This window comes from Prionailurus viverrinus, chromosome A2 (assembly GCF_022837055.1).
Source record: "Prionailurus viverrinus isolate Anna chromosome A2, UM_Priviv_1.0, whole genome shotgun sequence".
Taxonomy (NCBI): domain Eukaryota; kingdom Metazoa; phylum Chordata; class Mammalia; order Carnivora; family Felidae; genus Prionailurus; species Prionailurus viverrinus.
The window spans coordinates 13,309,691-13,332,922 of NC_062562.1; the positions used below are offsets into that span (position 1 = coordinate 13,309,691).

The 23,232-nt window shown below is 60.9% G+C and overlaps 2 protein-coding genes across 11 annotated transcripts in view; one reads left to right on the forward strand and one right to left on the reverse strand.

Moving 5' to 3' along the window:
* CRTC1 (CREB regulated transcription coactivator 1) overlaps window positions 1-10,605 on the forward strand; it is a 76,543-nt gene extending 65,938 nt beyond the window's left edge. For 7 of the 10 annotated variants that reach the window (XM_047843014.1, XM_047843024.1, XM_047843025.1 and 4 more), the window contains 3 exons: window positions 2,643-2,729; window positions 3,352-3,532; window positions 4,904-10,605. In XM_047843014.1, the coding sequence (XP_047698970.1) occupies window positions 2,643-2,729; window positions 3,352-3,532; window positions 4,904-5,115 (480 nt within the window). In that variant the 3' untranslated portion in view covers window positions 5,116-10,605. The remainder of the gene's footprint in view (window positions 1-2,642; window positions 2,730-3,351; window positions 3,533-4,903) is intronic. The other 3 variants (XM_047843023.1, XM_047843027.1, XM_047843037.1) reach the window with 1 other exon arrangement.
* Window positions 10,606-11,078: 473 nt separating this feature from the next.
* Window positions 11,079-18,662, reverse strand: COMP (cartilage oligomeric matrix protein). The gene is made up of 19 exons (XM_047843002.1): window positions 18,574-18,662; window positions 18,245-18,330; window positions 17,784-17,835; window positions 17,154-17,323; window positions 16,323-16,460; window positions 15,989-16,063; window positions 15,733-15,891; window positions 15,530-15,634; window positions 15,335-15,442; window positions 14,948-15,107; window positions 14,256-14,374; window positions 14,014-14,066; window positions 13,729-13,910; window positions 13,387-13,565; window positions 13,228-13,276; window positions 12,726-12,922; window positions 11,931-12,103; window positions 11,362-11,501; window positions 11,079-11,272 (listed from the first exon to the last, which is right to left on the reverse strand). The coding sequence occupies exons 1-19, from the start codon at window positions 18,650-18,652 to the stop codon at window positions 11,226-11,228; spliced, it is 2,271 nt and encodes a 756-aa protein (XP_047698958.1). The 5' UTR covers window positions 18,653-18,662; the 3' UTR covers window positions 11,079-11,225.
* Window positions 18,663-23,232: the final 4,570 nt, after the last annotated feature.

Consider the following 23,232-nt stretch of genomic DNA (forward strand, 5'->3'; position numbering starts at 1 on the left):
GGCCTGTGACTGGGGCTCTGACTCCTCAGACTCTTCTCCCTCTGCCTCACAGAAGGGTGTGTCCTCACAGGAAGCTTCTCTGAGTGGGGTCCATGTCCCCATCTCACAGATGAGGAGACTGCGGCTTGCCCCAGGCAACAGGCAGGACTCGACCACATCCATCAGATTTGGGTTTTTTCCCAATGCGGTTGGACCCCAACCTGTGACACACATACATGCAACATACCCCCATCTGGGTTCCTCAGGAGTCCCCTTAGCACAACTCTCAGCTTATAACCAAATTCTGTCTGCAACATTGCACCAGAGAAGAGGTGCCCACAGAGCTGACATCAGGGCCCGAAATTTCCAGGCTGTAGAGCCTCCTTAGGACCCCACCACGCCGTCCCCAAAATGTCACCAAGCTGAGAAGCTCCTAGGAGCCTCTTAGCAGTGCCCGAGGCCCTGAAGCCTCATTTTTGGTCCAGGGCACAAAAGAGAAAGGATTTTCCTCCCCTCCTAAAGAAGGAGAAGAGCCGTCTCACCAGGCAGGACCATACAAGAACAGTGTTGAGTTCCCTGGTCCGGGGGACGTGTGGCCCGCTGTCCCCATTTCCCCAGCTCTCAGAAGTACGCCCACATGGGCCCCTGTGTGTTGAGATGGCAGGTGTCCTGTTCAGGAAAGGCTGTTCTCATGGTTCCATCTGCTGTAGGAGGAGCTCTCCTAGGATCCTTCCTCCACCACCCAACAGTGGCCTGGGTCCTGCTGGGACCATCTGTGTGCAGCTTCCTGCTCCGTAGGCAGGTGGGGAGGGCACCAGTGAGCTCAGGGCAGGCCAGAGGTCAGTTTGGTATCTGTGGGCTCTGGATACATCGACACCGGTTCTGAGCCCTGGTGGCTCCCGAGAAGTGTCTAGTCTGGTCACGTGGCGTCATGGGATGCGAGGGAGGGGAGAAGCTGGTCCAGGCAGGGGGAAATGGTGAGTGGGGCCTATTCCTGAGGCTGGTCCTTGAATAATGTCTCTTTTTGTACAGGAGGCAGGAGAGGAATTCGGGGGTGGAGCAGATTTCTCAGTAGAGATTTGCCTAGACCAAGGCGGGTTGGTCCATCCTCGGCAGAAAGCGTGTTGCCGTCTTGTGAAGCCCGTGTCTGTGTGTTGGTCTGTCCATCCATCCGCTGGGTGCTGGCAAGGGAGGTGGGCCGCTCAAGTGGCTGTGAGGTCAGGGCTGTCACGTCACCTGGACCGAGCCAGACATGGGCCTGACATGGCCAAGAGGCCCACTAGGGGGCAGACCATGCTGGGTGGGCGGCGCCAGGCATGGCTTCATGCTGCACCTGGATCCCTAGGTTGCACTCAGTGGCCCCGTGGGCCGGGGCCTCCCCTCACCTCCCCGGCCTCGAGTGGACATTGTGTCTGTCTGGCTGCACCTCGGGCCTTAGGCAGCTGGCCTTTGGTACTGTGTGCTGTGCTCCTCCCTTCCATCCTGAGCAGACCTTTCTGGCAAACTCTGATGGCAGCCTCACAAACTAAACCTTAGCCTGGGTCCCCTGCTTGTGTTGGGCCTCTTTGGGTCCAAAGCCACGGGGCTGGAAACAGGTACCCCAGAACAGACCTGCTGCTTCTTCTATGGGGAAACCATCCACGACCTTGCAGCCCCCTTTTCCAAACCTGAAGCTGGCTATATTTAGGGCAAAGGTGGCATTTTTGCCACATTGGCCGTTTTTCTTTCTGCTCTCAGCCCACTGACCAATGAGGAAACAGACTTGTGTCCGGGCTGGGGATCTGTTTCCTGCGGCCTGGTGCCTCATGTGAGGTCTGGCCACGATGCACTGGCTGTCCCTCCTCCCATCCATGTCCCACCGGGCTCCATCCTGCTCTCTCTCTCTGGCATCATAGGAATAAGCAGGGGCTCCAAGCTCTTGTTTCTGGTATCTCTTCTGCCTATGAGGGTCCCCAGTCCCCTGCTCTTCTGCTGGGAGCAGACCTGTCTCCTGGCTAGCCGTGGAAGAATGGGAGTTGGGCTGCCTGCCCACCCATGGGTCCTCGGGTCCCCCAGGCAGGCAGCCATGGACAGATAGGTAGACGGGGCTTTCTGTGTGCCTGTCTCATGTTCGCTTGGCCAGCATCTGGCTCTGTGCGCCTGTCCTGTCCACATGTATGGCCTGCTACCATGTCCCATGTCTCCCTGGGGGCCTGACAAGGTTCGCCAAGTACGCTTCTCATCCTGAAATTCAGAGCACCTACTGCCTTGGCCCCGGTCACATATTTTACTCTGGAACCCTTCAGGCGGGGTTCCCAATCCCTGTGGCCCCCCTGTCTTCCATCTGATGGAAACCAGGTCACCCATTCCTGGGTTCAAGTAGAGGAGATGGGGGATGGCTCTTTGGGGGCTATTGGGGTACTGAGGCCCCCCAGGAGCAGGTGGCGGAAAGAAACATCCTGAGATTGGGGAGCACTCTGCTCAGAGTGAGCCAGGCACCCCTCCATCCTGGAAGTTGTGGGCTTTCCCAAGAGGCCTAAGGTAGATGCTCAGCCTTCTTTATCCTGAGCATCCTCCAGGAAGTTCCAGGGGCCTCCCTGTGGGCACAACCAGCCTGAGCCCCAGCAAGCCCCCGACCTGGTCTTGGGGACCGTGATGACAGCAGGCCTCTCTTCTGTCTGCAGCACTCCTCCACCTTGGGCAGCGTGTTTGGGGACTCGTACTATGAGCAGCAGATGGCGGCCAGGCAGGCCAATGCTCTGTCCCACCAGGTGAGCGGGTGCCCGGGTCACAGCGCCCACAGCTTACCCGGACGCTTACCCGGACCCCGCCCGCCCCTCGGGCGTGAGCTTCGCTCTTAAGGCTCCCTCCTGTCTCCAGGCCTTGGAAGGGGTGGCTTGGCTTTGCCTCCCCAGGCATCTGTGCCTGGCCCACAGAATGAGGCCAACAGCAGAGGGGGAGGAAGGGTGGGCGGTGAACACTGGCAGGGACAGGCAGTGGCTGTAGCATCGGTGCCTCAGCGTGGGCCGTGCATGTGGGTTTGCCGGGAGGTAGAGCTGGCTCCGCGTGGAGGCCAGGGTCTGGGGCGTGTGGGCATGAGAAGGGTTGGCCGCTTCCTGGAGCAGGTCACGCACCCGTCCCTCCTTCCTTCCATCCATCCATCCATCCAGTGAGCCCTGAGGGGGCCGTGTGCAGGCAGGCCTCGGCAGGTTCAGAGAGGGCGGAGGGGGAGACCCTGGGCATAGAATCTCATGCTCAGCAGCCCCGAGTGTCTGAGCGTGGGTGCTGGGCGTCTTGCAGAGGAGGTGGTCCCGGCTGCCACAGGGCAGGCCAGCCGGCAATAGCCAGGGGCTCAGCAGGGCCGGCCTCACGCCTGTGTGCTTCCCCTGGCAGCTGGAGCAGTTCAACATGATGGAGAACGCCATCAGCTCCAGCAGCCTGTACAGCCCGGGCTCGACGCTCAACTACTCGCAGGCGGCCATGATGGGCCTCACGGGCAGCCACGGGAGCCTGCCAGACACACAGCAGCTTGGCTACCCCAGCCATAGCAGCATCCCCAACATCATCCTCACAGGTGAGGCCACGTGTGTGGCATCCCGGGCGGGGGGTCTTGGGCAGAGTGGGGGACCCGGCAGCTGCGAGAGGCCTCATCCCCGGGAGAGACGGCGCCCCCGCCCTGCACGATGAGTCGTGACAGGACTGGGCCAGAGGAGGCCAGACCCCACCAACTTTGACTCGTTGCCGGGTTGTGGGACAGGCCAGGGGGACACACGCCGGACCCTGAACCAGGCTTCCAGTGTCCCATGCTCAGAGCAAGAACAGGACAGAGCCAGTCACTCACCCGGCCCCGCATCTGCTCCCCAGGTCCCTGAACCCCATTAGCTGAGAATAGTGGGATTGCAGGTGACTAGGGGGTGGGCCCTGCACGGCAGGGCTTGTCACATGCAGCCAACATACATGCGGCAGGCCACACGGCAATGAGCATCCCAACGAGCACAGCGCCCAGGCTCCTAGGGACATGCATAGCACACGTGAGTAAGTCCCTGCTCCACGTGGCATAGAACCCAGACCCTTTGCTGCCTCTGCTCCACCCTGTAGATTGTGGGTTTTATTGAAGAAAGAAGCAATTTCCTTATAAGCCAGGACTGTCTCAGGATTGAGGGTGACACCCCCTGGTGGTTCCACTGACATCTCCAGGACGGAGAAGTCCGTGGCCAGGACCCCTAGAGGCCTAGTGCTTCCTCCCTACCCCAGGGTTGTGAGCAGTGGTCTGCAGGAGATGCTCTGGGGGTGGAAGCTTCAGACTCGAAAGAAGGATCAGGCTCCTGTGATGGCCACAACAGCCCAGAAGGACTTTTATACCCCTGTCTCAGACTGGGAAACTAAGGCCTAAGGTCTCATTGCAAGTAGAGGAGAGAGCCTAGGTTTGAATCCGGGTCTCTCTGGGGAGAACTCAGACATCCCCCCAACCCACAGGGAGGGTCCCTGATGCACACGTTGCACACACACCCCGGTTTGCTTCTCTGTGGCGTACGTGGAGGAGACCTCCTGGCAGAGCAGGAAAGGCCCCTGCTCCTGCCAGGTCACACTAAACATTTGACCTGGCTCTTAGCTCAGGGCTTCCCAGCCTTGGCACTGCTGATAACGAGGGGCTAGATCTTTCCCTGGGGTGGTGGGACCATCCTGTGCTGAGCAGCATCCCTGGTCTCCACCCACCTGATGCCAGTAGCATTCCCTCTTCTCTAGTCATGACAAGTAAAAATGTCCCTAGACGTTGCCAGTGTCCCCTAGAGGGCAACCCCCCACGTAAGCACCCCTGGTGTGGCCCAAGCCCCTCTTCCCTGAGCATTGACAGGGGCCACGGAGGCACAGGACGTGGGGTCAGAGAGCCAGAGCCACGCTGAGACTTGTTTGTCCTGTGTTCCCCCTCCACCCCCGGCTCCAGTGACGGGAGAGTCCCCTCCCAGCCTCTCTAAAGAACTGACCAGCACACTGGCCGGGGTCGGTGATGTCAGCTTCGACTCGGACAACCAGTTCCCCCTGGACGAACTCAAGATTGACCCCCTGACCCTGGATGGACTGCACATGCTCAACGACCCCGACATGGTCCTGGCCGACCCGGCCACCGAGGACACCTTCCGGATGGACCGTCTGTGAGCTGCACACCCGGCACATCGCCGCCCAGCCCCCGGCTCCATCACCCCGCCGGTCAGTGGTCCCGACGGCGTCTCCCTGAGCCCAGGGACGGCCGCGCTCCGTCCTTCGCAAACGGCCGAGCTTGTGATTCTGAGCTTGCAATGCCGCCAAGCGCCCCCTGCCCACCCGCCCGCCCCCCAGCTGTCCACCTCCCTTGGGAGGCCGCGTGTCACCCCCGCGGAGCCTCCCTGCGCGTGCTCTCTCGCCCCCCACCCTGGGCCATGAGCCGTCCCCCTGTAAAATGCGGAAAGCGTGTTGGGGAGGGCCGCCAGCCTGGAGGGGGCGCTGTGGTCCACGGCGGCGGTGGGCTGAGGTGCATTTTCCGACTGTTGTCCAGCTCTCACTGCCTTCCTTCGTTCCTGGTCCCCCGACCTGCCCGCCACCCCCAGCCCGAGGTTAGGTAGAGAGCCAGCCCCACCCTGCCAAGGGGAGAAGGCACCAGAGAGAGGGGCAGACACAAAGCGAAATAAACACTATTTTGACTGCTGTCTTTTATATTTCTGAGCACATTCAGAGAATGCTAGAATCCATCCCATGGAGGTAGAATATAAAAGGTGTGAACAGAGCATGCAAAGCAGCTAAATCTTCCTGGGGCCCTTGCTCCCGCTTTGCCCACCCCCAGCCAGGTCCCTCTGTGGCCGCCTTTGCCCTGAAAGTGAAGCCCCCGGCCAGGACGAAAGGGCCTTCCAGGGGATGCATGTGGAGGCAGGGGTTGTTTCTGGGGGTTGTTTTCATCTCTCAACCTGTTTTCATCTTTTCTTCCCTGTACCTTGGTCACTGTCACTGTTATTTAAAGAATGGGGTGGGGAGGGGGCGGCCAGGGCATTTTTGTTGTGTTATTGTTTGTTTGTTTCTTTTGGTTTGTATTTACACTTTGGTTGTAGACAAGTAGCTGACTCTTTTGATCCAATACTTGCCTGAGAGCATGTTTTTATTCCAGAAATCCCATGTTATATATTTTTTAAGCTAACTGGAAGCAGTCTGCTGCCTGCCCGGATCTGAGCTGTGTCTCTGGCCGTTTTAGCTAAGGCCCACATTATCTCAAAACGGAAGGGCTGAGTGAGGGCGGATTGGGCCTCGTAGGCTCTCTGGCAGAAGCTTGAGGTGGCTAGAGGTGCCTCCGCTCCAGCCGCGTGAGAGGCAGAATTCCAGGAGGGAGCCACGGCTTTTATTAAGGGTCTCTCCGAGACCCAGCTCTGCCTGGCCATCCTCAAGGTGCCCGCTGGTCTTCAGGGAGGACTAGTCCCAGACCCCGAGACTGGTGGCAACTGCAGCCCCTCTGTCCTGACATCCCCAAGATGAGGCTGTCCTCTTGCCCCCCACCCCGAGAGCCAGCTGACATTCGTCCCCTTCAGCTATCCCTTTCATGGTTCCTCCCGGCAGGGCTGGATTCGGGGGGCAAAGAGCAGTGTTGTCGTAGCGGGAGGTTTCCAGGTGCCTCTTGAAGTGCCTCCGGAGGCCGTGGTGACCATCAGGGCTCGGCCACCGTGCCGGGGGCTGTCCCTGTACCCTCCAGGCCCCAGGAGGGGTGACGGGGCTGTCTTTGTTTCCCGTCAGCTGCTTTGAAATAGGAACTTCTGTTGCAGTCCCTCCGAAGCCGCATCCTGAGCTCTTGCTGGCTCCTTGGCCTGCAGGCCGGGCCCGCACCTTCTGCCCGGTGTGATTCTTCTCTGTGGCGTCGCAGCCACTGCCTCTGGGTCTCAAGAGCCCTCGCCTCTGTCCGTGGGAGCCAGATTTGATCTAATGACATCCATCTCTCTTGTTCCTGGGCCGGGCTGTTAGCACGTGGCCAAGTGACTGGGCTGCCACAGGTGTAAGAAGGCCCCCTCCTCAGTCATTTGGCCCCTGATACCCTCGTCTGGGCTAAGGGACACGGGGTTAGTCCGGGGTTAGTCCGTCCAGGTCAAGGGCCCAGCCTCTTACTGAGGTAGGGGCTGGGAGCAAAGAGTGAGACTTTTTTTTTTTTTTTTTTTTTTTTTTTTAAGAAAACTACATGTACATAGAAGAGTTTGATTACCATTAGACTTGTATGTAGAACTTTTTAAAAAATGGCCTTAATAAAATTATAAACCTTCCTGGATGCAATTTTCAAACAAGGCATCGTGGACCCCATGTGGGAGCCTCGTCAGCCCGTATTTCCTGTCTGCCCGGCACCCAGTTCTCAGTGCAGATGGGCAGGAGAGGGAGGGTGTCCACCCCTGCAGCCTGTTTCCAGCATCCTCTTGGCCAGGGGCACAGGTGACATTGTATTTACATGGCCACTTCGGCTCATGAGGGGCATAGGTGCAGTTTTCCCAGGGAGGGGGTCCCAGCCAGGAGCCAGTGGCCAGGCATCCCTGTGTCCTCAAAGGGTTCATACCCCTGCCTGGGCCTGGGCAGGCCTCCTGAGGTCTGCAACAGGGGATTTTGTTTATTTCTTAAATATTGCTTCTCTACTAAATATTCTTGAATTGCCAAGACTTCCTGAAACAGGACAGCCTAAGGGAACCAGCCCTTTAACTTGTGATGTGAAAATACTGTGATTTCAGGCGAGCTGCGCCGTGAGGGGTGGGCCGGGGCCCCTGAATATTGTATATAGACCCCGCCGCCTGTGTCCTCGCTCGCTCGTTCTGGACAGGCCTGGATGCTCAGCCCACATGAAGTCAGAGGCTAGGCCTGTCTGTCCCCCCACTGCTGCCCCCCGAGTGCTCCTGATTTCAGTCCCCTACAGCTGTGCGAATTTCTGCCCCAGGAACACAAACCGAACAGTGTGTTCCCACCTGCCTCAGTTTACCCTCTGTCCTCCAAGCCCCCAGGGCAATGAGTTTATTACCCCCACAGAGGCTTGTGGGCCAAAGTAGAGCCCGGGATCAGCCCCTCTCTGTGTCCTTCAGAGAAGAGGGTTTATGCCACCACCCATCAAAGTCACCCCCCACACGCAGTGTCCAGGGCTGATGTGGGGGAGGAGAAGGGGTCTTGTCGGGATCGTGTTCCCTGTCACAGGTACCCATGCCAACCTCCTTCCCCGCTATGTCCTTACCAGGGAGAAAACAGGCAGCACTCTTCGGGGGCATCCCGCATTCCCCCCACCCCTGCCATTCTCCTCACATGCCCTGCTTCCTTCTGACACACTTCTGGGCAGGAAGCGGTGGGGGTGGGGTGGGGCGGCCCCTTGGGGCAAGAGGCCCTGAGACCCTCAGTGGAAAGCTCAGGGGGCAAGCTGACCCTTTAGCAAAATTTAGGGGCCACAGCTGACAGTATCCAAAAACTGTCTACACTCTCCTGTGGGGGATAAGCCAGAGAAGGAGCCCTAATTGTGGTGGGTCCAGTCCCCCCTGCCATTGCTGTCCATAGGACTCCCTGGGACTAGCAAGGCCTAAGGGGAGGGCAGCCGTGTGTGTTTGGGGCCTTTCCCCAGCAGCACCTCCACCCAGACCTCCCTGCTGGCTTCTGAGCCACCTGCCTGCCCCAAGGGTGTGCACTGAGCACAGGGGTCCTGAGACACTCAGGCTGGCCTTTGCAGCCTCTTTCTGCTCTTGTCTACTTGTGGCTTTTGGGGGGCTGGGAAAGGAGGGTTCTGATGTCTGTGTGTTTGGCATGAGTTCTTTGGGTGGCTGAGCTCCCCGGAGGATGCCTAGCCAAGTGGGCCCTGTGGTGAGGCCCGTGTGTCATAGTGGGGCAGATGAGAACGGACATCGAACACTCTGAGACCCCCACATGGAGGGTGAGAGGCTCTGTGTCCATCCGTGTGTCCAGCGGTGGGTGTCCAGTTTTTGAGCTGTATGCCAGGTGCTAGCTGTGGCCCGGTCAGGATGGGAGCAGGCGCCGGGTCTTTGGGGGGCTGAGTGGGGCTCAAGCAGTAGAGACTGCCTTCCCCACCGTCCAGCATCCTGGGCCCAATGAGCCCCCATGAGGGACTATCCTTAGAGGGGCCCCCAGGGCAGCCGAGGACACATGGGAACGTGCCCCCTCCCCAGACCTCCACATCTCAGCCGACCCTGAGCTGGTTCATAACCAAGCATCCTTCCAAACTCCCAGCCCCATCTGGATTCTGGGTTTTCTGCATTTCCAAAGAAAGCATCCCCACTCCTAGGTACAGTCTGGGTGTGGTAAGGCCTGGCGGTTATTGGGGAGCCCTCCACTCCCCACCCCCAGTCCTGACAAAGCAGCACCTGCACCCACCACCCTCACTGGGTTCTGATGGACCTGTAGGTAGAGGCCACAGGGGCTCTCATTGTGGGGGTAGGGTAGGGGGGCCACAAGGTCAAGGGTATCCGGTGCCCCTGGTCTTGACCCATCACCCCTGCAGGTGATGCTCCAGGAGAGGGAGCTGTGGCCCCCTGAGCCCTTCCCACTTGGCTTGCAGAACTGTGGGGAGGACTGTGTGCCTCCCCCCACTGCTGGAGGCCTGCCCGGGGTGAGTGGGCAGCTAGGTCTGTTTCTGCTCCCGTTCTCCTTGGAACCTGTGCCTCCACCTTCTGGGGGCCTCATAGTGTGTGACTAGGGGTTCCTGGTACACTCCTCCATCAGGCCCTGCCCTGCCATCTCAGCCTGAGCTGACTCTCCTTGGTTTCTCTTGGCCTTTGGCCTCCAAGGTCCCTGGTTGGGTGGGGCTCAGTGCCCTTTCATAACCCTTAGCCACAGGCAACTGGCCACAGACACATTCTCTCCAAAGTGGCCACTCCCAGGAGAGGGAGATGGGGCAACCTGTATCCCCAGGCCTGGGCGCCGGGATACTCTTCAAAGGCATTGGCGGGGCGTGGGGGTGGGGGTGGGGCGGCGGTGAGAAAAAGACCCTCGTGACCTGGGCCTCAGTTTCCCTCTTGTCACTGACTCAGACCCATGGGTCTCGGGCCTCAGGGTCCTCCCCGACAGGGTGGGGGCTAAGGTCTGGACATCAGAGTGATGCTGGCTCCAAATAGTTCTTTCCACCTGCCCTCTTGGCCAGCCCTCAACACCCCGTCCCAAGATGCCAGGGACATGTGGCACATGCAGGGCGTGGTGTTGCCCCCATCTCGCAGGGCTCTGGACTCTGGGGCCAATCAATGCCCAGCCCATCCTAGCCCATCACTTCTGACCTCTTGTCCACTCGGGACAAGTGGACACAGCTGTGGCCTTTGCCACCAGTCCCTGAGAGGGAGGGCTTTGGCAGCCAAGGTCCACTGGCCCCGCTGTGCCCCCCCCCATAGGAAACTGCCCCCCAAGGGGCTGGGCGGCACCACTGATATATGCAAACCTGCCGGTCCAAGCCCTGCTCCACCTGTTTCCCTCTGTCCCCAGGCTGGCTCTGCCCCTGCCCCCAGCATGTACACTCTGCTGTGGATGTCCGTGGGCCGTGGGTTGGGTGCCCACGGTGGGTGGGGGCGGGCGGCTCAGGGCGCACTCGGCCGGCCCCTGCCCATCCTCTCTGGCGTGGACGCTTTTGTCTTTGTACCTTTGCATCCTTTGTAATGAAACATAATAAAAATCCAATGTTTTCGTCCCTGCCTCCTCTCCTTTTTTCCTGCCCCTTCCCCTACACTGGGGATGGAACGTGGGCCAGTAGGTATATCAAGTGGGAGCCACACACAGGCCCCCCGCCACACACACACACACACACACACACACACACATGAACGTGGACACCCAGGTGTGAGCCCCTCACCCCCACCCCTAGCCAGCTAGTTGGGCCTATTGCCTGGAAGGGGAAGGACCCCAGGATCCTGGGGGCAGGCACTCAGTGGTGGGGATCCAGCCCTGTGACCTCAAGTGGGTAGGATGCAGTGGCAGGCCCGGGGCCTCCCCAGTCAGTGTTGGACACTCCTAGTCAGGCCGCTGGTCCCCAGCCACTCGGGGCAAGGGGACGGGTAGTCATTAGCAGGTCTGGGGTCCCCGGCCCAGCCTTTCCTGGCCCCACCCCACGATCTCCCTGAAGCAGAGACCACAGCCAGCCACTCCACCGCACACACTTTATTTTGTCTTCTCTGAGCCCCTCAGCCTTCCCTCCCCCAGTCCAGCCACCCCTCGGAGCCGGGCACTGAGCTCCCTGCTTGGCGTGCTGAGGGCAGCCCTGGGGGTGACCTTCTTCCAGCAGTGGGTCCCCACGCCCGTCCCTAGGCCTGCAGCAGCCTCTGAGTCTCGTAGTCCTCAGGGATGGTGTCTGTGGAGAAAGGGCCAGCGAGTGAGAGGGGGTGAGGTTGGGCAGGATGGACTCCCACCCCCGCCCCCCAAGCAGGGCTCTCCCCTCACCATTGCAGCGGTAACGCAGATTGGCCCAGATGATGTTCTCTTGGGAGAAGCAAAAGACCCCCAGGCGGCCACCCCTCATGGTCGTGTCCAGGACCACGTTGCTGTCAGCCACCAGCTCAGGGCCCTCGTAGAACCGCACTCTGGGGGGAGGATGGGACAGCGAGGTGGGGCCCTGGGCTAGGCCCTCCCCTCTGAGGCCTTGGCGTCTGCCCTGGAAGACGAGTCCCCTCCTCTCTGGGAGTGGAGGCCGTGTGTCCCCCCCCCCCCCCCGCCTGGGCCACTCTCAGGGCAGGTGGGGCTTCTGACCTGAGCCTCAGCTTCCCTGTGTGACAGGATGGACTTCCTGGCAGTGCAGTGGGGACTGAGAAACAAGCAGGACCCCACCGTCTGAGGACCTGCTGTGTCCTGCGTCCTAGGAGAAGTGTCATGTCCCAGAGCCAGACACAGTTAATTCTACCTGCCCGTATCATTCCCATTTTACAGGTAAGGGTACCGAGGTCCCCTGAACCTCCAGGAGCCAGGACAGAGCAAGGGACTTCTGGTCCACTGGCAAGGGGCGAGGTCCCCACCTGATGTAGCCCACTTGAGGCCGGTGCTGCAGGAACCAGCGGTAGGACGTCTTGTCCTTCCAACCCACGTTGCGGGGGTCCTTCCACAGCAGCCGCACCTGCGACGCTGTGTCCCCCGTGTGCCAGAGTGCATTCCGCAGCTGCTCCCCGGGGCCTGTGGAGGACTTCACAGCCTGCCATGCCCAGGGACGGGGCAACAGAGTCAGAGACTGCCCAGGCTATCGGAGCCCTGCAGAACCCTGCCTGGTGGGACAGGTTTTGGCAGTGGTGGGAGGCTCTCGGGTGCCTGGATGGGATGCCTGCAAGGAAGCCTTCTTGGGGGCCACGTGGAGATTTGCGGGTCGGGTATGGGGGGGGGGCAGGGATGGTCTGGAAGCGCACGCGAGGATTTGGGAGTCCGTGGACAGGTTTGGAGTCTGAGAGGATTTGGAGGGGTCTGCGAGATGACTTAGTGACCCATAGAAAGTTTTGGGTGTCCATGGGATAAACTGGGCTCTGTAGGATTTGGGGAATTTGCTGGAGGGTTTCAGTGACTTACTGGGGTCTAGGGGTTCTGCAGGAGGATTTGGAACCCGAGGGGAAGTTTAGGGCTCCGTGAGGTTTCGGGGCCCAAAGGAAGTTTGGGGGCCCTAGGGGAGTGTTTGAGGGCCTGTAGGAATCCAGGGGGTGCTGAAAGGACTCTAAGGTCCACAGGATGACGCTAGGGGGCTGTAAAGGCTTTGGGAGACCTTGGGAGGATTTGGGGCCTCCTAGAGAGCTCAGGGACTGAGGGAGGTCAGGCAGGGCCGCGGACACCTTGAGCTGAATGCCGGGTTCAGCCACTGCACGGAAAGGGTTCGCCTGCCAGTACGTCTGTTCCATCTGCTTCCACATAACCACATAAAAGCTGGAGCTGTCCTGGTAGCCAAAGATGAAGCCTGCGTAGTCGTCATCCGTGGCCGTGTTCACGTGGAACGTGCCTTCAAAGTCCACGCCATTGAAGGCCGTGTAACCTGGGGAAGAGAAGGGAGCGGTGGGGCTCTCCCCATTGGGGCCCTGCCTCCCCCCGGCCCCGCCCCTCTGGAGTCCAACTTGCCCCTAGGCCCAGATCCCCACCCATATACCCGCCCCCGAGTCCAGCCACGACCACATCCCTGGGCCTGTGACATGCCTTGGGTCACGCTCCTTCAGAGTCCAGAACTGTTGGACCCCAGAGCCCAGACTCAACCTGGCTCCGCCTTTCCTAACTTCAGGCCCGCCCCTGGCCCCGCCCCCTATTTGGCTAGCTGTACGGCCTGGACCCCTCTCCGTGTCTCACCCACAGCCAGGCCAGGGTCGCTGTTCATCGTCTGCACGATCTCCATACCCTGATGGGGTCAAAGGAAGAAGGGCCTCAGGTCGGCCGCATGGGTCCTCGGTTCCCCCGCCCCCAGCTGAGGACCCAACCCCACCACCTTCCGCGGGGCCCTGTCCCCACCTGGTTGAGCACCACCCAGTTGGGATCTATCTGAGCGTCGCCTTCGGGGTCCAGCACGACCGTCTGGAAGGCCCGGAAGTCAGTGAGGGTGACCTCGGCATTCTCCGGACACACATCGATCTTGTCCACCACTTTGTCCGCGTCGAAGTCGCCCTGGCACACGTCGCCCACTCCGTCCCCTGAGAGACCCCCGTGGTGGAGTCAGCGCCAGCCCCGCCCAGGGCCTAGTCACGCCCACATCTGCCATAGGTCCCGCCCATACCACGTCCCAGCCCCTCCCATACACGCCCAGGTCTCCACAACAGCCTCTAACCCACCACAGGCCCTGCCCCCTGCCCTTACGGTCTACATCTTCCTGATTTGGGTTGGGCACCAGGCGGCAGTTGTCCCGACTGTCAGGGACCCCGTCGTTGTCATCATCCTCGTCGCAGGCGTCACCCTGGCCATCGTGATCTGAATCCTGCTGGGCACTATTTGGTACTGTAGGGCAGTTGTCCCGTGAGTCCTGGTGCCCATCCCCATCCCTAGAATTGGTGGGTGGGACAGAGAGACAGTGAGATTTCCCAGAGGGCTGCGTCGGGGTCGCCCACCCTCAGTCCCCACCCCCACCCCAGATGGCCTCCTTACTGGTCTTGGTCACTGTCGCAAGCGTCTCCCACAAAGTCGTGGTCCACATCACTCTAGGGAAGGTGGATGCATGAGTCGGAAATCAAGGCAGAGGAATTCAGAAGCCTCCCACCGATCCCGAGTTCCAGAACCAAGGTCCTCCTGACCCCAAGGAACCATGCTTAGACCACGCTTCAGTCTCCTTAACTAGTCTGGAGCTCACCTCAGGGGTCTGACCCAGCTGGGGTGCCTCCGGCGCTCACCTGGTCTGCGTTGCTCTTCTGGGGGCAGTTGTCACAGGCATCCCCTACACCATCACCATCGCTGTCCTTCTGGTCTGAGTTTGGCACCCTTGGGCAGTTGTCCACCGTATTTCGGATCCCTGCGAGAAGCAGGGGGACAGCACAGGATCCCAGGTTGGGGGCGGGACCCGGCTAACTTCGGCAAGGCAGCAGCAAACCTGGGGCTGGCCTGGGACACAGTCCTGCGCCTCTCGGGGCTCCCAGCGCTACAAAGTTAAATCAAGTAGGGCATTGGCCCAAGCCTCAGAGACTTGATGGACGGCGGGTGAAGGGACTGGCTCTCACTCACAGAGGAAGCTCAGCCTGGACCCTCCGCTGGCCCTGGGAATGCACCATGCTGAGTGTCTGCCCCAGGTGTAAACCTGGCACCTCCCTGGCCCTAAACTGCAGGCTCACGTCTCTGTCCAACTACTTACTCCTTGCAGCATCTGACACAGGGCCCCCCTCCCCTCCTCCAAATGTTCCTGCCGCTTCCCCTTCGCGTCGTGTCCCAGCCTTATTTTTCTGCCCGCAGGAGCACAGTCCGTGGTCCCTGGAGCCCTGGACCGAGCTCACCCGCAGCAGCTTCAAAAACTAGCCGAGCTCCGCCCTCAGGCAAGCCGCGCCCCTCGGTGCTTGCCCTTCCCTCCCCCCCTCCCTTCTGCTGCTCTCACGGTCGCCGTCGATGTCGTCGTCGCAGGCGTCGCCTTTGCCGTCCTGATCTGTGTCCTTTTGGTCATCGTTCTTCTGGGACCGGCAATTGTCGCACGCATCACCCCACTTATCGCCGTCCGCATTGCGCTGGTCTGGGTTCCGCACCAGTTTACAGTTGTCCTGGGGGACAGGGCCGATTACCGGGGGGAGGGGGGGGCCGGTCAGGCCTGGAGGGGCAAATGTCACTGCCCAGACCAGACCAGCTCCGAGGCCCCGCCTCCTCCGCAGAGCAGCGGTCATCCTTCCTGGGCACCCCCCCGCCCCCAGTCCACATCCTCTGAGGCCACTTCCCTCACCCAAGCCACAGCCCCACCTTGCCTAACCTAGGCCCCGACGTTTGGCCCCACCTGCTCGTTGAGGACCCCGTCCCCGTCGGCATCCGGGTCGCAGGCGTCTCCGATGCCGTCGCGATCCACGTCCTCTTGCCCTGAGTTGGGCACCGTCACGCAGTTGTCCTGGGGGGAGGACACGGCCGGCGTGAGGAGCGTGGCTAGGGAGCCCCGCCCACCACCGCGCGTTCTGGCCCTTCAGACCCCGCCCACCTTGCGGCACTGGCGTTCCGGGCAGCGCAGCTTCTCGTCGGGGAAGCCGTCCAAATCCGTGTCTCGGCCGCAGACGAGGCCGTTGCCGGCCCAGCCAACGGCGCACTGCGGGTGGGGTGGTGAGTAGGTGCCCCGGCGTGTTCGCCACCCACCCCACCCCCTCGTACCCCATGCCAAGGTCGTTTCTGCTCGCCCGCACTCACCACGCACGACCTCGAGCCATCGCGTTCCAGGATGCAGTCGGCCTTCTCGTGGCACGGGCTGGGCGTGCCGTCGGGGCAGAAGCGCTGTGAGCGCCGATGGCAGCCGGATGCCTGGTCGCCCACGAAGCCGGGCTGGCAAGGGCCGCACTGGAAGGAGCCCTGGGCCCGGGCCGCGCGGGCAGTGAGCTCGGGCTGCCTGCCACTTCTCACCCTCCCCCAGTGTCTCGATCCTTCCCCCGCTCCTACCGTGCCTTACCCGGGTATTGACGCACACGGAGTTGGGGACGCAGTTATGCTGTCCGGTCTCACACTCGTTAATGTCCGTGCAAACCTGGATGGCAGGGAGCGCAGAGGTCACCGCCCCTGCGCAGAAAACCCTCATACCTCCCACCCGGTTCACGTCTCCTCTGCATCCTACCTCTCCCCTACCTACATTCCTCCCCCAACCTCCACCATCTTGATGAGGACCCTTCCTCTATCCATCCCCCGGGCCCCGGGCTCCACCCCTTCCCACTGAAGCCAGGCAGGAAAATAGCCGCAAGGCTAGCGGGCCTTTTCCCTGATGAAGCCCACCCCTCCACGGCCCTCACCTGCTTGTTGGCTTTGGCGAAGGCCAGCCCCACGCCCTCGTGGGCGGGGCCGCTGAACCCGGGCGGGCAAGCCTCGCAGCGGAAGCCGGGGCTAGTGTTGATGCAGCGGACGCGCGGGAAGCAGGGATGGGCGTTGCACTGGGGGAGGAAAGGCCACGGAGGGTCAGAGGACGCAGGAGGAGAGCCCCGTCGAGAGCGGCGCCTCAAGATTTTGGGGGCTTGAACTTAGAAAATTCAAGGGCCATTAGCCAGCACTTGGGGGGGGGGGGGCTTGTGGGGCAAAGGCCATTATCCCAGGGGTCAGACGCGACTTCGCCTTGATGGGGGCAGGGGAGCGACCTGGCGGAGAGAGGGGCTGTTCCTGGGAGCCGAAGGGCTGGGTGCTCAAGGGCGGGGGAAGGAATTGTGAGGGCGGGCGTCCCCAGCAGAGGGGGGAAGTGGCCGTCGAGGCGTGCGTGCCCGGCCGTGGGAGGGTCGTCCGAGCGGGCTCCTCGCGGTGGTTGAAGGGTCGTTGGGGCTTCCGAGCCCCGGAGGTGAGGGGGGCCTTTGGGGCGGACCACTCTCGGCTGTAGGAGAGTGGTCGGGGCGGCCGTCACTGGCTACGGAGGGGGTTGGCGGGACCGGCGTCACTGGTGGTAAGGGAAGTGGTCTGGATGAGTGCCCCCCCCCCCCCGCCCCGGCGTCAAGGGGGTCGTCCGGACGGGCGCCCCCGGAGGTGAAGAGGGCCTCCGGGTGAGCACTTTCAGCCGAGGAAGAAATCGTTGGGGAGGTCGGTAGTTGTAGGGACCGGTGTTATAGGGGGGTCGTCGGCGGGGTGGGGGACGGGCGCACCTCGTTGACGTCGACACAGTGCGAGCCATTGCCAGTGAAGCCCGCGGGGCAAGGTCCACAGCGCGCGCCGCTTGCCGTCTGAGTGCAAACCACGCCTGGGTAGCAGAAGCCGGGCGCGCACTGGGAGAGGGGGCGCACGCTCAGACCTGGGGTGCGCGCCGGCTGCATCCCTGCGGGTGGTGAAGTGGGGCTGGTCAGGGCCCAGCCCCGGGGGCGGAGTCTATCAGGAGCACGCCCCTTCCTGGAGGGCCGCCCCTGGGGGCGTGGCGAGATCCCGGGCTTTCTGCGACCCCGCCCCGGACCCCGCTCCAGGCCCGCTAGGCTTTTCCAGTCTCTGCATCTCCGCGCGCGTCAGTTTTCTGCTTCTCCCAGAGCGTCTCTGCATCTCCCTCCGTCTCTCGCACGGCCTCTGCTTCTTTTCGTGTGTCCCCCTCTCCCTTCCCATAGTCTCTGTCTCCCCCTCCTTGTTCGTCTCTCTCCATCCCTCATCCAGTCTCTCCATCTGGCAGCCTCCGTCTCTCGTCCTGTCCCTTTTCCTCCCGGTCTTTCCTTCGCTGTCTCCGTCTTTGTCTCCCCAACTCTTCTCGATCTCCCCGCCTGCCGCGCCTCTGCCGCCCCAGCTGTGCTCACCGCACGCGTCACACTCCATCACTGTGTTTTTCAGAAACGTGATCTCCTTGACCTGCGGTGCAGGGGGAGACGGGGTGTAGTCAGCGAGGCCCCATCCCTCTTTTCCTCCCTTGAGTCTCCTCTCCCTTCCCCCAGACTCCCTCCCCACAGACCCACCCACTCCCCTCGGACCCTCCCTCCACCCCCTCGGACTCCCTATCCTCCCAGCACCTCTCTTCCTTCCTTGGGACTCCCTTCCCCGCCCCCCCCCCCCCGACCCCTGTCATCTCCCGCGGAACCTTCTACCCCTGGGACTCCCTTCTCCCTCTTCTCTACAACTTCCTCCCTGGACCTTGGTACCCACGATCCTCTCCATCTCCACCGGCACCTCCTTCTCCCATCCCCCTGCCTCTCCTCCTCTTCCAGGCCTCACTCCCCTCCTCCGCACTCCTCGCCCCCCCCCCCCCCCCCCCGGTCCGCACCTGCTGCCGCAACAGCTCCCGCACATCCTGCAGAGCCGCGTTGGTTTCCTGAAGTTCCCGAAGCATCTGCGGGCCCAGATCTGCACCTGTGCCGACAGGGGGCGCTGGTGGGGCGTCGGGGTTTGGGGAACCCCGCCACACCAGTCCTTACCGCGGCAGGGCCCTGGGACTCCCTCATTCCTTGAGCGTCAGCCCTGCTGCCTGGTTTCTCCGACCTGCATGCCCCGATGAGCAGTCCCTGAGCCCCCAAGAAGCCGCGACCCCAGGCCTCACGGGTCCTCCGGTACGGTTGAGGGTCGAGGCCACGCGTGGGGGAAGGGGCTGCTTACCTATCTGTATCTGGCCCTGGCCCGACGCACGGAGGGCTGCCAGGGTGAGCAGGAGAACGCAGGCGGCGGCAGGAACCATGGCGGCGGCGGGGAGCTGGACTGCAGCTCGCTCTCTGCTGCCCACGAGGCCCGCGGGGCGTATTTATCCCGGCGGCTCAGCCGGCTCCGGGGACGGCCCACCCGCGGCCCTGCCCAGCGTCCAGCCGCAAGGTAAACAGATGGCGCTGGCCTCTGCGTTCGAGGCCCCGCCCAGTGTTGCTGAACCCGGACACGGCGGGGAAACTGAGTCACGGGGAGCCGGGGTAGGGGTCGATAGGGCAGGGAGTCCAGTGGGACCACCCTCCAGCCCTCTCTCTCACTTCTCTATTGAGTGCCTGCTGTATGCCAAGATTGGGACCTAACTGAGTACGAAGCAATCCGTACAGCGGCTCCCCTCAGCTCACAGCTGGGGAACCAGTCAAGAGACGCTGAAAGTTAGGACCCCCACCCCCGACTCTGCTTTCAGTCAGGCCGACTGGCCCTCCACTCCCTCTTCACTTGCTTCAAAATGAGGCAAATGACATCTCTCTGTGCCTGTTTCCATCCCCAGCAGAGGAGTGCGCAAATTAAAGGGCTCCAGCTGGAGGAGGTCTGAGGGGGGTGGCCGGGACTTCTGTTTGCGGAGACTTCGCCATACCTTCCGAGCTCCGCTCCAGCTGCTGTGGGAACAGCCTGTAATAAAAATAAAAATTACTTCTAATCAGGAAAATCGTCCCTCCCAGCTCAGCCTCGCTCCTGAGCTACAAAACACTTTGACTTTCTGGAGTTAACCCTCTCCACCCGCTTTCCAAGTGCTCAAAGCCTCTGTCGTATGGATCAGAACACTGAGGCCCAGAGAGGGGAAGTGGCTAGCCCAAGGCCACCGCAAGGGGCAAGGGTGAAATCAGAGAGGTTCCAGAGAAGTCACTAAGGGCTTCCCGGAGGAGGTGGAAGGGAAAGCTAAAGGAAAAGAAGGACTCAACTCAGCAGAGCGAAGTGAAGACAGTTCTGACATAGCGAAGCACGTGTGGCTTGGGGAGGGGGGCGTTTCAGACACATCGACTTACTCCACAAACACACATTGAACACCTACCGTGTGTCACGTCCTGCGCTGGACTCTTGACACAGGACGGACAAGCCAGAGGGGGCCCCTTCCTCTAGGGGAGCCCAGGTTGGTGGGGAGGCCGCTTGCATAATCACCCAAAGGGGCCAGAGCTGTGATGGGGATACACGGAGAGCAGTGGGAGCTCCACCAGGGTGCTGGACCCAGCCTGGTGTGTGGGGGGAATCTGGGTAGGCTTCTCAGAGGAGGAGGGAATGCTAAACTGGGACCAGGAAGGTGAGGAGAACATGGCCAGGCAAAAACAAAAAAAAATGGTGGTAGGCATTCCAGGTAGAACAGAATATGTGAAGATTCCGAGACAGAGAGGAGTCTGGTCTGTTACCAGGAATGATCTCAGGGTGGAGAGATGTTGGGGGTCAGGAGATGCAGTGCCAGTGGTGTGGAGCTCAGGCTGTCCTCGAGGGCAATAGGGAGCCACAGAGGGTGAGGGAGGAGGAGCGGGCCTGGTGGGGAGGCTGGGTGGGAACAGTCAGCCCCAACCTGGGCATTTCTAGCGAAGCCTGTGCCCTGACAGTGCCCACCTTGCCTGCTGCCTGCGGCCGGGCCATGAGCTCACCTCCTGTTTTCCTTGGCGTCCAGCACACCTGGGGGCCGCTCCTGGCCGGCACTGGAATTCTTGGGAAAACCACAAACTCCGGCGGGGCCTGTGGGCTTGCGTGCGCCTCATGCAGCTGAGACAAGGGCACATGGAAACCAGGCCCCTGCCACAGGCTGGGCACGGCGCTGAGACTTGGACACACGTGGCCTTGTTCATGGCCAGGCCACGGGGAAATGCGGGGAAGGGCATTCCGGGCAGGGGGAACGGCAAAGGCAGAGGTCCTGAGGATGTCCCAGCCTGCAGATCGAACCACGGGGGCCCAGGGACGAGCAGTCTGGGTTCGTGCTCCTACCTCCTGGATCTCACCAACCCTGAGATCCCCCGTCCGGCAGTGGCTCCTTCTCTCATGCACACCACACACGGCCTCACATTACAGAATAACTTTCTCTACGTGTCCTTCCGAGTCTTTGCCCCCACTGCTCCCCCTGGCCCCAAATACCTTCTTCCATCCTTCCGGGGGCGCCTGGGCGGCTCAGTCGGTTGAGCGGCAGACTTCCGGCTCAGGTCATGATGTCACAGTTCACGAGTTTGAACCCGACACTGGGCTGACAGCTCGGAGCCCGGAGCCTGCTTTGGGTTCTGTGTCTCCTCTCTCTGCCCCTCCCCCACTCACAATCGGTCTCTCTCTCTCTCTCTCTCTCTCTCTCTCTCTCAAAAAGAAATAAATAAACATTAAAAAAAAAAAAAAAGACACTTGGGCTCCTTCTTCCATCCTTCAAGTCTGGGCTCTGATGCCCCCTCTTCCGTGAAGCCCTCCCAGCTCTTCCTGGGCAGGGCTCAGGGGCTGGCGGCTGGCTGTATGACAGCCGTCTGGGACCCCTGGCAGACTATTCTTGGCAGAGAAGGTTGGGATGCCCTGACTCTGGGAACTGGGATTGTGTGTGTGTGTGTGTGTGTGTGTGTGTGTTTAATGTTTATTTTTTAGAGAGAGAGAGTCCAAGCTGGGGAGGAACAGAGAGAGAGGGAGACACAGAATCTGAAGCAGGCTCTGAGCTGTCAGCACAGAGCCCGATGTGGGGCTCGAACTCCCGAACCGTGAGATCACGACCTGAGCCGAAGTTGGACGCGTAACCGACTGAGCCCCCCGGGCGCCCCGGGATTGTCTGTGTTTTGTTCTGTTTCTCACAGCCTGGGGATCTCCCGGTTCAGAGAGAGAAGGGGCTGGCGAGCTGTGAAGTTACCTACTAGGATTAGCATATCCTGTTCTTATTCCTTATCATTAGTGGAACATCATTACCATTAATAATAGTTGTAACTGCCACCACTGTACTTTAGGACAGACTTGGGGGACACATGGTCTAGGTTCAAACGTTGGCTGGGCACAGCCTTGCTGTGTGACTTCGGGCAAGTTGCGTGATCCCTCTGTGCCTCGCTTAGAAAACGGGAGCGATCGTTGTTGAGAGAACTGAATGAGCTACCGTGTGCCCGACGTCTGGTTGCGGTATTAGCCTTGCCATACAATATGGAACTTACACACTGTCACTTATACCTCAAATTGTCCTTATTCACATTTTCCGTAGAAAAGAGACGAGACAGCTCGAGGTCACACAGCAGGAATTAGAACTGGGGAAGGCGGGACCCCTGAGGCCTTCACACCCCCCTCATTGCCCTTGGCCACAGAATCCAGACGAGAAATGCTGGCCCAGGCCCCTCATTAGCTGTGAAGATTCTGCTGCCCAGGACCTCCTGGCCCGAGCCTTTCTTCGGCTGGCGCCCCAGCCAGCTCCCCTTCCCATCACACCAGACCCAGTGGTTCCGGGAGCCTGGCCAGGCTGGGGCAGAGGGGCTGGTGCCTGTGTGATGGGGCCCCGGGGCCCTTCCTGGCAGGGGTTTGCCGGGCCAGGAGACATGCGGGCGCCCCCAGCTCACCCAGCCGCCTCTCCTCGTGAATCCAGAGGGAAAGTATGTCGGGAAGGCAGCTGCCCTGCCCTGGGCGGGCCCCGGCCACAGGCCCAGGGTCTGGGGAATTCATCAGGGCAGTGAGGGAAGCCATTTGGCCACTGCTACATCCATAACTGAGGAGCCTGACCCAGCCTGCCTCGGACGGCCCCCCTGGACCCACCTCTCCAGAAGGACCAAGGAGTTGGGGGCGCGGGAATGGGCGCCGGTGGGGGGGGGGGGGATATTCAGGCACTGGAGTCGGGCAGACCCATCCTGACTTGCACTGTGAACTTCAAGAAGCCCTGCCTACACTCCCACTTTCCATCTGCCCCAACCCTGTCCCCATACCATCCCAGGTTCCCAGGAAGGTGACGATAAAGGAGAGAACAATAAATAGAGTGGCTACAATTTTATTGAGCAGGTGCCAAACGTTCAAAAGCCTTGCCAAGCCACTTTTGTGGGGTCCCCCTCTCTGCTCCCCCTTTCCCAGCCCCGGGAGGCAGGAACTCATCACCATAGGGGGCAGCAGGGCACAGTGATGAAGGTCCTGTTCTCTGGCATGGGGACCGTGAGTTTCATACCCCAGCTCTGCTGTGAGGCCTGAGGCAGGTTGCTTAACCTGCCTGTGCCTCAGTTTATTCTTTTTCCTTTCCTTTTTTGGGGGGGGAGGCGGGGTGGGGGCGGAGAGGGAGAAGAGCCACGTTCAAACGCTTATTATAATGTACATTTTTGGGGCGCCTGGGTGGCGCAGTCGGTTAAGCGTCCGACTTCAGCCAGGTCACGATCTCGCGGTCCGTGAGTTCGAGCCCCGCGTCGGGCTCTGGGCTGATGGCCCGGAGCCTGGAGCCTGTTTCTGATTCTTGTCTCCCTCTCTCTCTGCCCCTCCCGCGTTCATGCTCTATCTCTCTCTGTCCCAAAAATAAATAAAAAACGTTGAAAAAAAAAATAATGTATATTTTTAAGTCTCAAGGTCAGCCAGCGTACTGAAGAGTTGCTACAAGAGAGAAAGAGCGTCACTAAGAACCTACTGGAATTTACC